Raw genomic sequence first — 18,277 nt, 5'->3', positions numbered from 1 at the left:
TGAATGCACCGAGCTGTTTATATAAACTACTATAAACTACTACGCATTGCTGGTTTTAGAGCTTGCAAGAAAGGCATTTAATTGTACTTGTATGATATTGCCATCTTCTTGTGAAGATTTCTATATGTTATTATATATCCTGATAGGATAAACAGTTCTCCAGGAGTTGTGAGATATGATCTTCTGCGCAGTGTGAAAGAGGTTAAAAGACGACGCGGCCACTCTGTCAAACACCATGCATAAGTCAACTACGTAGCTCTTGAGAATACACGGAACCCACGGTGTGCTAAGTGAAGTGACAGACAACTAAGACTTTAAAGGTTTTAAATGAACTGTTCTATTCGTTTTGTTTGCAGCTCTTGGGAGTCTATTACTAAGTGCAGATTATTTGTTTGTATGCGTTCCTGTAGCGTGTCTACTTTTTAACTGTCCAAACTCAACCCAACCTGCCAATGACGAGGAATGGATAGTGTGCCAGTCAAAGGTGGAAGGATGGTTTAAAGTAATTAACTATCGCACCGGGACAGTGGCGCAGCGATGGACAAGGACGCACTCTGCCAGTGCGAACTCATCCAGAATATGATCGAGATCTCCATCTCTAGTTTACAAGGACTCCGAACCAAATGCGCTGCATTGAGCGACCTCACTCAGACAGAAATACGCACTTTGGAGGTACAGTATGGTCAGCATAGCCATAACATACACTTCGACAGTTATCGTAATAAACTTCAGCTTATTGGTGTGTGTGTGTGTGTTTGTGTGAGCGAGAGAGACAGTGGAACATGACATTGTTTGATGTGTGTTGTGCCCATGAAATAGGCTACTAGATTGGTTTTTATATAGAAAATAATAGACATTGCAAGCACACCACATTCTTAAAATAAATACAAATGATACAGTGATATCGTGTATATCGCTCTGGCCCAAAGATGAACAGTCTTTGATGTGCTGTATTCCTATAGTAGGTACAGTTGAAGTCGGAAGTTTACATACACCTTAACCAAATACATTTAAACTCAGTTTTTCACAATTCCTGACATTTAATCAGAGTAAAAATTCCCTGTCTTAGGTCAGTTAGGATCACCTCTTGATTTTAAGAATGTGAAATGTCAGAATAATAGTAGAGAGAATGATTTCTTTCAGCTTTATTTCTTTCATCACATTCCCAGTGGGTCAGAAGTTTACATACACTCTATTAGCATTTGGTAGCATTGACTTTAAATTGTTTAACTTGGGTCAAACGCTTTGGGTAGCCTTCCACAAGCTTCCCACAAAAAAATTGGGTGATTTTTGGCCCATTCCTCCTGACAGAGCTGGTGTAACTGAGTCAGGTTTTTAGGCCTCCTTGCTTGCACACGCCTCTTCAGTTCTGCCCACAAATTGTCTATGGGATTGAGGTCAGGGCTTTGTGATGGCCACTCCAATACCTTGACTTTGATGTCCTTAAGCCATTTTGCCCCAACTTTGGAAGTATGCTTGGGGTCATTGTCCATTTGGAAGACCCATTTGCAACCAAGCTTTAACTTCCTGACTGATGTCTTGAGATGTTGCTTCCATATATCCACATCATTTTCCTCCTCATGATGCCATCTAATTTGTGAAGTGCACCAGTTCCTCCTGCAGCAAAGCACCCCCACAACATGATGCTGCCACCCTTGTGCTTCATGGTTGGGATGGTGTTCTTTGGCTTGCAAGCCTCCCCCTTTTTCCTCCAAACATAACGATGGTCCTTATGGCCAAACAGTTCTATTTTTGTTTCATCAGACCAGAGGACATTTCTCCAAAAAGTACGAACTTTGTCCCCATGTGCAGTTGCAAACCGTAGTCTGGCTTTTTTTAATGGTGGTTTTGGAGCAGTGGATTCTTCCTTGCTGAGCGGCCTTTCAGGTTATGTCGATATAGGACTCGTTTACTGTGGATATAGATACTTTTGTACCTGTTTCATCCAGAATCTTCACACTGTATTTTGCTGTTGTTCTGGGTTTGATTTGCACTCTTCGCACCAAAGTACATTCATCTCTGTTTGTACAGATGAACGTGGTACGTTCAGGCATTTGGAAATTGCTCCCAATGATGAACCAGACTTGTGGAGGTTTTCTTTTGATTTTCCAATGATGTCAAGCAAAGAGGCACTGAGTTTGAAAGTAGGTCTTGAAATCCACAGGTACACCTCCAATTGACTCAAATTATGTCAATTAGCCTATCAGAAGCTTCTAAAGCCATGACATTATTTTCTGGTATTTTCCAAGCTGTTTAAAGGCACAGTCAACTTAGTGTATGTAAACTTCTGACCCACTGGAATTGTGATACAGTGAATTATAAGTGAAATAATCTGTCAGTAAACAATTGTTGGAAAAATTACTTGTGTCATGCACAAAGTAGATGTCCTAACCGGCTTGCCAAAACTATAGTTTGTTTACAAGAAATTTGTAGAGTGGTTGAAAAATGTGTTTTAATGACTTCACCCTAAGTGTATGTAAACTTCCGACTTTAACTGTATATTGTATTTAGGTTAATCTTCCCTGTTCCTTCCATGCCCATAATCAATAACAGTTACGTAGCCTAAGTCAACACCTATGTGTTAAAACTGTTTATTACAGATTTTAAACTAATAATTAACAGTTTATGAACTTCTTATAAAACAGTAAGACAGAAACACATTGATTAAAGGTACAATGAAGGCTGGCTGTCATCAGACAAAGTCTGTGTGATATTTTGACACATCTGTCCCCCCCAATGAATACTGTCAGTTTCACTTCTCCCTCAAGTCAGTATGTCCCCCAGGCAACCCACAATGCACAGCTCTACTCTTCACTAAAACAATATTGAGTTGCCACTTCCACCATGATCCAATCACATTGTTATTCAGCTGGGTATTACAAACGGAGCGACCTCCTTATAATGTAAAGCCCTTTAGGATCATACATACATGGAGATGCCAACTGTCATTATCATCACATCACCTATTCTGTACTGGTCATATCAGGTACAGTACCAATCTCCCATGGGATTGTTGACTTCGAAGCACTGGATAAGACCATATGTTCTGGGTTTCTCATCGCTATCATTGCCATCTTCCCAAGGAGAGCTGGTTCAGGGAGTGCAGATCAGAGTGCTTGTTGTGTACTAGTGACTGTAGAAACATCTAATTGTGGACTTCTCTCCCTCCCACACATTCTCAGTGTGGGCTGTTGAACAACAAAATCAAATGAAGCGCAGTGGGAGGGGAGGAAGGAAGGGAAGAAAAGGGGAAAGAAGGGCGGAGAAGATAAAGGAGAAGATATCCAACATGGCCGTTTCTTATTACAGATAAACAGTGAGGGGTTGTCTTTAAGACTGGACTGGGGGAACCAGGGAACCAGCAGTCAACAACATGGTTAGAACAAAAGAGGCAGACTAAGCCACTGCCAGGCCTTTCTCTTCCTCTGTGTCTCTCTCCTCTCTCTCCCTCCTCTCTCTCTTCTCCCCCTCTCTCTTTCTTTTTCATTCCCTTTCTCTCTTTTTCTCCCCCTCCTCTCTCTCTCTCTCTCTCTACCCCCATCTCTTTTTATCTCTAACCCACAATAGGCCTGTCCTCTACCAGCAAGCCATAAGACTTCTGAAGAGCTAATCAAATGGCTACCCAGACTATTTGCATTGTCCCTTCCGCCCCACCCCCTCTTTGACGCTGCTGCTACTCTCTGGTTATTATCTAGTTATTATAGTCACTTTAACTCTACCGACATGTACATATTACCTCAATTACCTCGACTAACCGGTGCCCTCACACATTGACTTTGTACCGGTACCTCCTGTATATAGTCTCCACATTAACTCTGTACCAGTACCTCCTGTATATAGTCTCCACATTGACTCTGTACCGGTACCTCCTGTATATAGTCTCCACATTGACTCTGTACCGGTACCTCCTGTATATAGTCTCCACATTGACTCTGTACCGGTACCCCCTGTATATAGTCTCCACATTGACTCTGTACCGGTACCTCCTGTATATAGCCTCCACATTGACTCTGTACCGGTACCTCCTGTATATAGTCTCCGCATTGACTCTGTACCGGTACCTCCTGTATATAGTCTCCACATTGACTCTGTAACGGTACCTCCTGTATATAGTCTCCGCATTGACTCTGTACCGGTACCTCCTGTATATAGTCTCCACATTGACTCTGTACCGGTACCTCCTGTATATAGTCTCCACATTGACTCTGTACCGGTACCTCCTGTATATAGTCTCCACATTGACTCTGTACCGGTACCTCCTGTATATAGTCTCCACATTGTACCGGTACCCCCTGTATATAGCCTCCACATTGACTCTGTACCGGTACCTCCTGTATATAGCCTCCACATTGACTCTGTACCGGTACCTCCTGTATATAGCCTCCACATTGACTCTGTGCCGGTACCCCCTGTATATAGTCTCCACATTGACTCTGTACCGGTACCCCCTGTATATAGCCTCCACATTGACTCTGTACCGGTACCTCCTGTATATAGCCTCCACATTGACTCTGTGCCGGTACCTCCTGTATATAGTCTCCACATTGACTCTGTACCGGTACCTCCTGTATATAGCCTCCACATTGACTCTGTACCGGTACCTCCTGTATATAGTCTCCACATTGACTCTGTACCGGTACCCCCTGTATATAGCCTCCACATTGACTCTGTGCCGGTACCCCCTGTATATAGTCTCCGCATTGACTCTGTACCGGTACCTCCTGTATATAGTCTCCACATTGACTCTGTACCGGTACCCCCTGTATATAGCCTCCACATTGACTCTGTGCCGGTACCCCCTGTATATAGCCTCCACATTGACTTTGTACCGGTACCTCCTGTATATAGTCTCACTACTGTAAATTTACTGCTGCTCTTCAATTATTTTTTATTTTTATAAACATTTTATAAACATTTTTACTTATCTATTTTTACTTAACACTTATTTTTCTTAAAACTGAAAGTTGGTTAAGGGCTTGTAAGTAACCATTTGACTGTAAGGTCAACAACACCTGTTGGTTAAGGGCTTGTAGGTAAGCATTTGACTGTAAGGTCAACAACACCTGTTGGTTAAGGGCTTGTAAGTAAGCATTTGACTGTAAGGTCAACACCTGTTGGTTAAGGGCTTGTAAGTAAGCATTTGACTGTAAGGTCAACAACACCTGTTGGTTAAGGGCTTGTAAGTAAGCATTTGACTGTAAGGCCAACACCTGTTGGTTAAGGGCTTGTAAGTAAGCATTTGACTGTAAGGTCAACAACACCTGTTGGTTAAGGGCTTGTAAGTAAGCATTTGACTGTAAGGTCAACAACACCTGTTGGTTAAGGGCTTGTAAGTAAGCATTTCACTGTAAGGTCAACAACACCTGTTGGTTAAGGGCTTGTAAGTAAGCATTTGACTGTAAGGTCAACAACACCTGTACATTTGACAAATATAATTTGATTTGTCTGTATAGGGTAGTCAGGCCTGAGCTAAGTGGCTGTATGGGGAGTTGGGTTTCTCAGGTCTGTCCATGTGAACCAGTGGCGGATTTAGGTATAGGCGACATGGACAGCCGCCCAGGGCGGCATCTTGCCAGGGGCGGCACGAGGTGCCCGCACCAAAAAATTTGGTATGGTGACATTTGCGTGATTGGTTTTCTATCGCTCATTTGCACGTCATGTCAATGATATCATGTCACCATGTGGGACTGTGGGTCAATTTACCTTGTTGGAGTGGGCGCCCTGATTCTAGTTTGTGAGCTAGTCAGGCCTGGGAAGGTCTCCCACTCAGAAGTACGAGATGGGGAGGGGGCGGGGATAGGTTGACCTCAGGTCTCCCCACTGGAAGCCCGGGGTAGGGGGAGAGGGGGAATCTATCAAATAGCGCACCTCTAACTTTGTTCAGTACTAATGCAATTAGTAAAATCAGTCACACTACGAAATGCTGCCAAATAAACCACAATTCATTCATAATACTGTGAATACATAGTTAAACAGACATATTGTTTCATTTTTGTCTGGTTTGTGCTAAATGGTTAAGAATAGTATAAAACCAGTCTGCACACCACCAAGGTGAATCGGTTTAGTCTTGACTCTTGGTTGACAGTGTTGGGGGATGGGTATTATATTGATGCTGGGTGCCAAATCAACACAAATGTGTTTATATTTCTCTTTGTTACTTCTTTTTGATATTTATGAGTCTTATTTTTGTATATATTTGTATATTTATATATTTTTACACTGTCGTTCAAAATTTTGGGGTCACTTAGAAATGTCCTTGTTTTTGAAGAGTTGCAAAGAAAAAGCCATATCTCAGACTGGCCAATAAAAAGAAAATATTAAGATGGTCAAAAGAACACAGACACTGGACAGAGAAACTCTGTAACTAGAGTCACTGTTACGGCTGTCTTGGGTGTCTTGGGTGGAAGAAGGAGTGGACCAAAGCGCAGCGTGGTTAGTGTTCATCTTTTTAATGGAAAACTGAACACTTCAAAAACACAAAACAACTAAAACAAAGAAATAACACAAGAACTAGGGTCAGAACGTGACAGTCGCCTCTTCACTGTTGACGTTGAGACTGGTGTTTTGCGGGTACTATTTAATGAAGCTGCCGGTTGAGGACTTGTGAGGCGTCTGTTTCTCAAACTAGACACTAATGTACTTGTCCTCTTGATAAGTTGTGCACCGGGGCCTCTCACTCCTCTTTCTATTCTGGTTAGAGCCAGTTTACTCTGTTCTGTGAAGGGAATAGTACACAGCGTTGTACAATATCTTCAGTTTCTTGTCAATTTCTCGCATTGAGTAGCCTTCATTTCTCAGAACAAGAATAGACTGACGAGTTTCAGAAGAAAGGTCTTCGTTTCTGGCCATTTTGAGCCCGTTATCGAACGCACAAATGCTGATGCTCTAGATTCTCAGCTAGTCTGAAGAAGGACAGTTTTATTGCTTCTTTAATGAGGACACCAGTTTTCAGCTGTGTTAACATAATTGCAAAAGGGTTTTCTAATGATTAATTAGAATTTTAAAATTATAAACTTGGATTAGCTAACGCAACATGCCATTGGAACACAGGAGTGATGGTTGGTGACAATGGGCCTCTGTACACCTATGCACAGTTGAAGTCAGAAGTTTACATACACCTAAGCCAAATACATTTAAACTCAGTTTTTCACAATCCTTGACATTTAATCAGAGTCTTAGGTCAGTTAGGATCACCACTTTATTTTAAGAATGTGAAATGTCAAAATAATAGTAGAGAGAATGATTTATTTCAGCTTTTATTTCTTTCATCACATTCCCAGTGGGTCGGAAGTTTACATACACTCAATTAGTATTTGGTAGCATTGCCTTTAAATTGTTTAACTTGGGTCAAACGCTTTGGGTAGCCTTCCACAAGCTTCCCACAATGAGTTGGGTGAATTTTGTCCCATTCCTCCTGACAGAGCTGGTGTAACTGAGTCAGATTTTTAGGCCTCCTTGCTCGCACATGCTTTTTCAGTTCTGCCCACAAATTGTCTATGGGATTGAGGTCAGGGCTTTGTGATGGCCACTCCAATACCTTGACTTTGTTGTCCTTAAGCCATTTTGCCCCAACTTTGGAAGTATACTTGGGGTCATTGTCCATTTGGAAGACCCATTTGCGACCAAGCTTTAACTTCCTGATGTCTTGAGATGTTGCTTCAATATATCCACATAATTCTCCTACCTCATGATGCCATCTATTTTGTGAAGTGCACTCGTCCCTCCTGCAGCAAAGCACCCCCACAACATGATGCTGCCACCCCCATGCTTCACGGTTGGGATGGTGTTCTTCGGCTTGCAAGCCTCCCCCTTTTTCTTCCAAACATAAGGCAAAACAGTTCTATTTTTGTTTCATCAGACCAGAGGGCATTTCTCCAAAAAGTACGAACTTTGGCCCCATGTGCAAACCGTAGTCTGGATTTTTTTATGGCGGTTTTGGAGCAGTGGATTCTTCCTTGCAGAGCAGCCTTTCAGGTTATGTCGATATAGGACTCGTTTACTGTTACTGTTTACCTGTTTCATCCAGAATCTTCACACTGTATGTTGTTCTGCGATTGATTTCCACTTTTCTCACCAAAGTACGTTCATCTCTAGGAGACAGCGGAATGATGGCTGCGTGGTCCCATGGTGTTTATACTTGCGTATTATTGTTTGTACAGATGAACGTGGTACCTTCAGGCGTTTGGAAATTTCTCCCAAGGATGAACCAGACTCGTGGAGGTCTACATTTTTTATTCTGAGGTCTTGGCTGATTTCTTTTGATTTTCCCATGATGTCAAGCAAAGAGGCAAGAAATTTGTGCAGTGGTTGAAAAACGAGTTTTAATGACTCCAACCTATGTGTATGTAAACTTCCAACTTCAACTGTAGATATTCCATTAAAAATCTGCAGTTTCCAGCTACAATTGTCATTTACAACATGAACAATGTCTACACTGTATTTATGATCAACTTGATGTTATTTTAGTGGGAAAAAAAGCTTTTCTTTCAAAAACAAGGACATGTCTAAGTGTCCCCAAACTTTTGAACGGTAGTGTAAATGTTATGATTATTTATTTGTGTTGTTCCAAATGTCTGAATAAAAATGGCACAATGGTGCTTTTTCGGGGGGGGGGGGGGGGGGGCTTGAACCGCCACTGTTGTAAACAGCCTGTATTGTGTTTACAATGGACATTGCACATGAGTAGCACTGTCCTACACTGTCATTGCCTTAAAGAGATGGATAAAGGACTCTGACCACAAGATGCAGATGTCTGTCAGGACAGGACAGGTGCGTTGCTGGACACCAGATGATGAAGAAATGGAGAGATGTTTGGTGCTGACTGAAACATGTTTCTTATGTAATTGCAGAAGTGGTGTTGTGTTTCTGACTGTTTTTCAACTTCCCCATATTAGCTGCAGTGAAGTAGGCTAACTATATTTATTCCTCAACTTTTCTAATATTAATATGCACATTGCTTCACTTTACAACTAGAGTAGCCTGGCTGGCGGGAAAAGTGTCCTACACATGTCATGTATTTTTTTTCCCCTGCCCCTGTTCCGACAAGTGTATGATAATGGCCCATTCTAAATCAAAACTAATTTCACACATATTATTTAGTATATGTAAAGACAAGATTACATTGAGAATAGTCTGATGGGTGACTGACTATATTATCACTTGTGAATGAAGCTCAGCGTGTGCAGTCTAAGGCAATAAACAGCGCATGCCTTTTTGTGACTTTTTCAAATCATAGTGGCATGCATAATGTAGCCTAGCCCATAGTCCTATATGTTTTAATAAGGTTAGTATCACACCTCATGTAGCCTAGCCCATAGGCCTATATGTTTTAATAAGGTTAGTATCACACCTCATGTAGCCTAGCTGTTACGAATCCCTTTTGGCCCGACAGTCTAGGGGGGATGGTAATGAGACGCGTAACATAACTCATGCAAATTATAATTGTGACAAAGTAAAAGTGTGAACGTAATAACCAGGACAACTGAAATCTACCGTCAAACTCAGGGTTTATTTGATAAACACACGGTAATGGGGGGGAGCAGGAAAAGGGGCTGAGCTGGACCCAAGGAAAGAAACAATAAATATGCAAAAACACCCCTAAGCTAGACTAGCCTACTTTAACAACAGCTAACTAACTAACCAAAAATACAGTGGGTGGTCCGCCCAGTTCTAACTAGTGTGTTTAACAAAGTTTACCTACGGGTAGTGTATGCCCATGGGCGACTTGTCTTGGTTTCCCCCTTTTCCCACCAGCATCAAACAAACACCATAACCAAAACAATACTCAGAGGAGATGACAAAGTGATTTGGAGGTGCTCAAACAAAAGGAGAGGTTTAAGCCACAAAAAGAGAGTGAAGCAGAGAGATCTACATACATGGCATTTACAAAGAGATTGAGCTACTGAAATCTATGAAGAACAGAGATCTACATACATGGCATTTACAAAGCGATTGAGCTACTGAAATCTATGAAGAACAGAGATCTACATACATGGCATTTACAAAGCGATTGAGCTACTGAAATCTATGAAGAACAGAGATCTACCAACATGGCATTTACAAAGAGATTGAGCTCTAAAGCAAACAAATGATGGGGTTTTTAAACCATGGGGAAGGAACTGTGAAAGGGTAGGAAACAGGAGGAGGTGTGTCTTCTGATTGATGGGGTTGATTGTTGACTGATTGGGGAGTGATGATTTTCACCTGTGAGGGGAGAAGGAGAGAAAAGAAACACACACACACACAGGATACAAACACAGGATACCTGTATCCGTAACACTAGCCCATAGGCCTATATGTTTTAATAAGGTTAGTATCACACCTCATGTAGCCTAGCCCATAGGCCTATATGTTTTAATAAGGTTAGTATCACACCTCATGTAGCCTAGCCCATAGTCCTATATGTTTTAATAAGGTTTGTATCACACCTCATGTAGCCTAGCCCATAGTCCTATATGTTTTAATAAGGTTTGTATCACACCTCATGTAGCCTAGCCCATAGGCCTATATGTTTTAATGTTTGTATCACACCTCATGTAGCCTAGCCCATGGCCTATATGTTTTAATAAGGTTTGTATCACACCTCATGTAGCCTAGCCCATGGCCTATATGTTTTAATAAGGTTTGTATCACACCTCATGTAGCCTAGCCCATAGACCTCGGTTTTGACAAGGTTTGTATCACAACTAAAGTGGACAAATAACTCCAAACGTGGTAACCAAAAAAGTGTTATACAAATCAAAATATATTTTATATTTGAGATTCTTCAAAGTAGCCACCCTTTGCCTTGATGACAGCTTTACACACTGTTGGTATTCTCCCAACCAGCTTCATGAGGAATGCTTTTTCAATAGTCTTGAAGGAGTTCCTACATATGCTGAGCACTTGTTGGCTGCTTTTCCTTCACTCTGCTGTCCAACTCATCCCAAACCATCTCAATTGGGTTGAGTTTGGGTCATCCGTTCACCTACTCTGCATCTCACAAAGACACTGCGGTTGGAACCAAAAATCTCTAATTTGGACTCATCGGACCAAAGGACAGATTTCCACCTGTCTAATGTCCATAGTTCTGGTTTCTTGACCCAAGCAAGTCTCTTTGTCACGTCCACTATAATGATTGGACCAAGGCGCAGCATGCGTAGAGTTCCACATATTTTAATGAATAGAAACTCACCAAACAAAACAAACAAGCACAAACAAAACGTGAAGCTACTGGTGTGCATACAGGCAACTAACTGTAGACAAGATCCCACAAAGAACAATGAGGAAATGGCTGCTTAAATATGATCCCCAATCATAGACAACGATAAACAGCTGTCTCTGATTGGGAACCATACCAGGCCAACATAAACCATTAATCACCTAGATGACCCACCCGTGTCACTATCACACCCCAACCAACAGAGAATAAACAGCTCTCTATGGTCAGGGCGTGACACTCTTCTTCTTATTGGTGTCTGTTAGTAGTGGTTTCTTTGCAGCAATTCAACCATGAAGGCCTGATTGACGCAGTCTCCTCTGAACAGTTGATGTTTAGATGTGTCTGTGAAGCATTTATTTGGGCTGCAATCAGAAGTGCAGTTAACTCTCTTACCCTCTGCAGCAGAGGTAACTCTGGGTTTCATCATAGCGTTTGATGGTTATTGCGACTGCACTCGAAGAAACTTTTAAAGTTCTTGAACCTTTCCGTATTGACTGACCTTCATGTCTTAAAGTAATTATGGACTGTCGTTTCTCTTTGCTTATTTGAGCTGTTATTGCCATAACATGGGTTTGGTCTTTTACCAAATAGGGCTGTCTTCTGTATACCAGCCCTACCTTGTCTCAAAACAACTGATTGGCTCAAATGCATTAATTAATAAGGAAAGAAATTCCACAAACTAACTTTATTTTCTTTTTTTTCCTTTTTTTTTTAACCCCCCTTTCTCCCCAATTTCGTGGTATCCAATTGTTATTGGTTACTATCTTGTCTCATCGCTACAACTCCCGTATGGGCTCGGGAGAGACGAAGGTCGAAAGCCATGCGTCCTCCGATACACAACCCAACCAAGCCGCACTGCTTCTTAACACAGCGCGCATCCAACCCGGAAGCCAGCCGCACCAATGTGTCGGAGGAAACAACGTGCACTTGGCGACCTGGTTAACGTGCACTGTGCCCGGCAGTGAAATGCATTCCAGGTGACTATCTCATGAACCTGGTTGAGAGAATGCCAATACTGTGTAAAGCTGTCATCAAGTCAAAGGGTGGCTACTTTGAAGAATCTCAAATGTAAAATTCTTCAGTTTGCAAATCATCTGCATGCTCGTCATCCTGAGCAGGGTCTTGACCTGATGGCATTTCGGCGTCGTAAATGCACACCTTCGGTAGCCACTGGAGAAGGGTGCTCTTCACGGATAAATCCCCATGTCGCAAGGATCTGTACACAATTCCTGGAAGCTGAAAATGTCCCAGTTCTTCCATGGCCTGCATACTCACCAAACATGTCACCCATTTAGCCTGTTTGGGATGCTCTAGATAGACATGTACGACAGCTTGTTCCAGTTCCCACCAACATCCAGCAACTATGCACAGCCATTGAAGAGGAGTGGGACAACATTCCATATGCCACAATCAACAGCCTGATCAACTCTATGCGAAGTAGATGTGTAGTGCTGCATGAGGCAAATGATGGTCACACCAGATGCTGACTGGCTTTCTGATCCATTCCCCTACTTAACAAAAAAAATGTATCTGTGACCAACAGATGCATATCTGTATTCCCAGTCATGTGAAATCCATAGATTAGAGCCTAAATAATTTATTTAATTTGACTGATTACCTTATATGAACTTATATAAAATCTTTGAAATTGTTGGATGTTGCTTTGATATTTTTGTTCAGTGTAGGAGGGCCTGTTTCCTTGTTAACCTCTCAACACAAAATAGCCGCATGTGCGCACTCACTCGGAAATCACTTGGAGAAAATATCCTTTCTATTTTATTCAGCTATATTCAATGGTTTTCTTCTTACTATAAAATAATATCAAATAATGCCACCGGAATTATAAGCAAATCTTGTCTGGTAAATGAATTAGTGTAGCTCACAGCCATATGGAATATCCAGATCAGGTCCTAACATAAGGACGACTCAGAATATGCTGTTCTGTTCTTCTGAATTAGGCTACATTTTATTCACGTAATGTTTATTTAGACATTCCTAAAATAAATAATGGGTTTATTGTGATGGAGTAGGCTAAGTTAAATGGATTTATTACACTTAATTAGACTTTTTTAAATGTAGATGTTCTGAAGGTCCTCATCGGTGGCTTCTAGGCTATGCGTGGAAGCCAAGCAATGCTAAATATGTTTATGTTCATTAACGGTTAATTACTCTGCGACCGGCAGTTATTAGCATGACAATCACCAGCTGACAAAATGTCAGGACTGCCAAATCAAATCAAATCAAATGTATTTATATAGCCCTTCGTACATCAGCTGATATCTCAAAGTGCTGTACAGAAACACAGTCTAAAACCCCAAACAGCAAGCAATGCAGGTGTAGAAGCACGGTGGCTAGGAAAAACTCCCTAGAAAGGCCAAAACCTAGGAAGAAACCTAGAGAGGAACCAGGCTATGAGGGGTGGCCAGTCCTCTTCTGGCTGTGCCGGGTGGAGATTATAACAGAACATGGCCAAGATGTTCAAATGTTCATAAATGACCAGCATGGTCAAATAATAATAATCACAGTAGTTGTCGAGGGTGCAGCAAGTCAGCACCTCAGGAGTAAATGTCAGTTGGCTTTTCATAGCCGATCATTAAGAGTATCTCTACCACTCCTGCTGTCTTTAGAGAGTTGAAAACAGTAGGTCTGGGACAGGTAGCACGTCCGGTGAATAGGTCAGGATTCCAAAAAGCCGCAGGCAGAACAGTTGAAACTGGAGCAGCAGCACGGCCAGGTGGACTGGGGACAGCAAGGAGTCATCATGCCAGGTAGTCCCGAGGCATGGTCCTAGGGCTCAGGTCCCCGAGAGAAAGAGAGAGTTAGAGAGAGCATACTTAAATTCATACAGGACACCGGATAAGACAGGAGAAGTACTTCAAATATAACAAACTGACCCTAGCCCCCCGACACAAACTACTGCAGCATAAATACTGGAGGCTGAGACAGGAGGGGTCAGGAGACACTGTGGCCCCATCCAATGATACCCCCGGACAGGGCCAAACATATCTTCAACCACCAACTTACCATCCTGAGACAAGGTTGAGTGTAGCCCACAAAGATCTCTGCCACGGTACAACCCAAGGACGGGCGCCAACCCAGACAGGAAGATTACGTCAGTGACTCAACCCACTCAAATGACGCACCCCTCCTAGGGACGGCATGAAAGAGCACCAGTAAGCCAGTGACTCAGCCCCTGTAATAGGGTTAGAGGCAGAGAATCCCAGTGGAGAGAGGGGAACCGGCCAGGCAGAGACAGCAAGGGCTGTTCGTTGCTCCAGAGCCTTTCCGTTCACCTTCACACTCCTGGGCCAGACTACACTCAATCATATGACCCACTGAAGAGATGAGTCTTCAGTAAAGACTTAAAGACCGAGTCTGCGTCTCTCACATGGGTAGGCAGACCATTCCATAAAAATGGAGCTCTATAGGAGAAAGCCCTGGCTCCAGCTGTTTGCTTATAAATTCTAGGGACAATTAGGAGGCTTGCATCTTGTGACCGCAGCGTATGTGTAGGTACGTACGGCAGGACCAAATCAGAAAGATAGGTAGGAGCAAGCCCATCTTGAAATCAGCCCTTGCCTTAACAGGACGCCAGTGTAGGGAGGCTAGCACTGGAGTAATATGATCAATTGTTTTGTTTCTAGTCATTCTAGCAGCCGTATTTAGTATTAACTGAAGTTTATTTAGTGCTTTATCCGGGTAGCCGGAAAGTAGAGCATTGCAGTAGTCTAACCTAGAAGTAACAAAGGCATGGATTTTTGGACAGAAAGTTTCAGATTTTTGCAATGTTACGTAGATGGAAAAAAGCTGTCCTTGAAACAGTCTTGATATGTTCGTCAAAAGAGAGATCAGGGTCCAGAGTAACGCCGAGGTCCTTCACAGTTTTATTTGAGACAACTGTACAACCATCAAGATTAATTGTCAGATTCAACAGAAGATCTCTTTGTTTCTTGGGACCTAGAACAAGCATCTCTGTTTTGTCCGATTTTAAAAGTAGAAAGTTTGCAGCCATCCACTTCCTTATGTCTGAAACACAGGCTTCTAGCGAGGGCAATTTTGGGGCTTCACCATGTTTCTGTCACGCCCTGACCGTAGAGAGTGTTTATGTCTCTATTTTGGTTTGGTCAGGGTGTGATTTGGGTGGCAGTCTATGTTCTATGTTCTATGATTTTCTATTTATATGTGTTTGGCCGGGTGTGGTTCTCAATCAGTCAGCTGTCTATTGTTGTCTCTGATTGAGAACCATACTTAGGGACCCTTTCCCCCACCTGTTTTGTGGGAAGTTAACTTTGTCTTTGTTCAGGGAACATAGCCCAAAGCGTCACGGTTTGGTTTTTGTTCTTCATTTTGTCGGCGTCATTTTTTGAATGAAGAGAAAATGTACACTTACCATGCTGCGCTTTGGTCCAGTCCTTCAGCCAGCCGTGACAGTTTCATTGAAATTTACAGCTGTGTGTCATCCACATAGCAGTGAAAGTTAACATTATGTTTTCGAATGACATCCCCAAGAGGTAAAATATATAGTGAAAACAATAGTGGTCCTAAAACGGAACCTTGAGGAACACCGAAATGTACAGTTGATTTGTCAGAGGACAAACCATTCACAGAGACAAACTGATATCTTTCCGACAGATATGATCTGAACCAGGCCAGAACTTGTCCGTGTAGACCAATTTGGGTTTCCAATCTCTCCAAAAGAATGTGGTGATCGATGGAATCAAAAGCAGCACTAAGGTCTAGGAGCACGAGGACAGATGCAGAGCCTCGGTCTGATGCCATTAAAAGGTCATTTACCACCTTCACAAGTGCAGTCTCAGTGCTATGATGGGGTCTAAAACCAGACTGAAGCATTTCGTATACATTGTTTGTCTTCAGGAAGGCAGTGTGTTGCTGAGCAAGGGTCCAGTATGCAGCTTGAAGGTTTAGAGGCCATGATTATTTTCATCATTGTGTCAAGGGCTATAGTGCTAAAACACTTGTGTCTCTCTTGATCCTTGGTCCTGGCAGAGTTGTGTAGACTCAGGACAACTGAGCTTTGAAGGAATACGCAGATTTAAAGAGGAGTCCGTAATTTGCTTTCTAATGATCATGATCTTTTCCTCAAAGAAGTTCATTAATTTATTACTGCTGAAGTGAAAGCCATCCTCACTTGGGGAATGCTGCTTTTTAGTTAGCTTTGCGACAGTATCAAAAATAAATTTCGGATTGTTCTTATTTTCCTCAATTAAGTTGGAAAAATAGGATGATCGAGCAGCAGTGAGGGCTCTTCGGTACTGCATGGTACTGTCTTTCCAAGCTAGTCGGAAGACTTCCAGTTTGGTGTGGCACAGCCCTAGTGCTACTGTGACCTTATTACAGAGCCCTGTGACTCCTTCAGTCTAAAGTTAAATCTACAGACTGGCCACACCTAACTAATAGCCGTCATCTGATTTCCATACACTAACTAATGTTCCGGTGGTCAGCTTCTACTCTGTAATCAGATCTGGCAAACCAGGGATGGACATGGCCCATATTATCTCTATTGATGATCATTTTTCAGAGATTTTTACTTTTGAGTCTCTCTCCCACTTCATTGGTAAAATCATAGAAGTGCTAGTTTGATCATTTTGACGATTTTCCTAAGCAGCAGCTACGGTGAAGTCAGTGGAAGAAACAGAAATACAAAATGATAGGTCGTGTGGTGTCAGGAAACTCCCATGTGGTTTTGCAAACGATCTGTCCCCCCCTTTCATCTTTCTTTCCCTCCATCTGGTTCGCTTTCTCCTTTCTTCTTGACCTTTTTGCTCGCACTCTTTGTCACATCTATAATTTTCCTTTGCCTTCACTAAGACGCACACAAATGTTTTTTCCACAGAAGGAAAAAATGTTGGTACTGTGGTCTTTTCCTAACCGCAATACAAGCACAGCTTCAAGATATGAACTGTGATAGTGGCTGAGAATTATACCTTAAACCACTATCATCCCACCCCCACGCAGGCTTTGTCTGGTACATAGTTACTAGCATTGAAAGGTTGAGCACTGGCAGCCAAGGCCACCTCCTTTATTGTATCAGTGAAAAGGCCCTTCCCTTGGGTCATTGTCACACACAATACACACAATTTGGTTACATACACTGTGGTAAAACAGATGGGCACAGATACGTGCTGCCTGTCTGCCCCATGGACCCACTCAGCGTGCCCCACCCCTTGCTGAGTGTCAATGCCATGTAACAGAGCTGGGAGATGGAGAGAAAGATAGACAGTGAATAACGGCGAGCACCACAGTGGAACGAGGCCAGGCGTTGTCTGGTGCAAACCAACACCGCCTGGTTTACTCTAGTCGCTCAGTCAAGTGCATCAAATCAACTACGGCCATTCTCTGATAGGGAGAGAGACAGGAGGGCATTCAGAGACAGTCTCCCTCAGACTGGTCTAGTGCTGATAAAACTTTAATGTTATTCCACTGAGCACACGGCAAGCGGTACCTGAGTGCCAAGTCTAGGTTCAAAAGACTCCTTAACATCTTCTGCCCCCAAGACGTTAGACTGCTAAACAGTTCATCAAATGGCTACCCAGACTCCCTTTTTAAGCTGCTGCTACTCGCTGTTTATTATCTATGCATAGTCACTTTACCCCACCTACATGTACATATGATCTGAATTACCTCGACTTAGCCGTACCCCTCCACACACATTTACTTGGTACCAGCACCCCCTTTATATAGCCTAATTATTTGTATTTTATCGTGTAACTTTTTTTGTTACTTTATTTTATTATTATTTATATTTTTTAGCAAATATTTTCTTACTTAAAAAAAGTCTGCATTGCTGGTTAAGGGCTTGTAAGTAAGCATTTCACGGTGCATGTGACAAATACAATTTGATTTGATTTGACTAGGCCAGGCTCCCTAAAACCTACCAGGACCAGCAGTGTTTGGGATGGGAGCTTACACATATTACACACATATTTACAGTTGCAGCTTTTTGGGTAAGAGGTCAGTTAAAATCCAACTTTGAAAAAACAAAATACTTAAAACTGCCATATTACATTCAGCTCCAAAAGGTGCTAGAAGTAATGTTTGTGGCTGGACAGAGGGTTA

General features: G+C 42.4%; 1 protein-coding gene across 1 annotated transcript in view; it reads left to right on the top strand.

Moving 5' to 3' along the window:
- Nucleotides 1–487: 487 nt before the first annotated feature.
- Nucleotides 488–18,277, top strand: part of LOC139385538 (kinase suppressor of Ras 1-like) — a 97,206-nt gene continuing 79,416 nt past the window's right edge. The window contains exon 1 of the mRNA XM_071130680.1: nucleotides 488–672. Coding sequence (XP_070986781.1) covers nucleotides 538–672 — 135 coding nt within the window. The 5' untranslated portion in view covers nucleotides 488–537. The remainder of the gene's footprint in view (nucleotides 673–18,277) is intronic.

Source organism: Oncorhynchus clarkii, chromosome 27 (assembly GCF_045791955.1).
Source record: "Oncorhynchus clarkii lewisi isolate Uvic-CL-2024 chromosome 27, UVic_Ocla_1.0, whole genome shotgun sequence".
NCBI lineage: Eukaryota > Metazoa > Chordata > Actinopteri > Salmoniformes > Salmonidae > Oncorhynchus > Oncorhynchus clarkii.
Note: the sequence above shows the minus strand (reverse complement) of the source record. Positions and strands in the feature narration are given on the sequence as shown.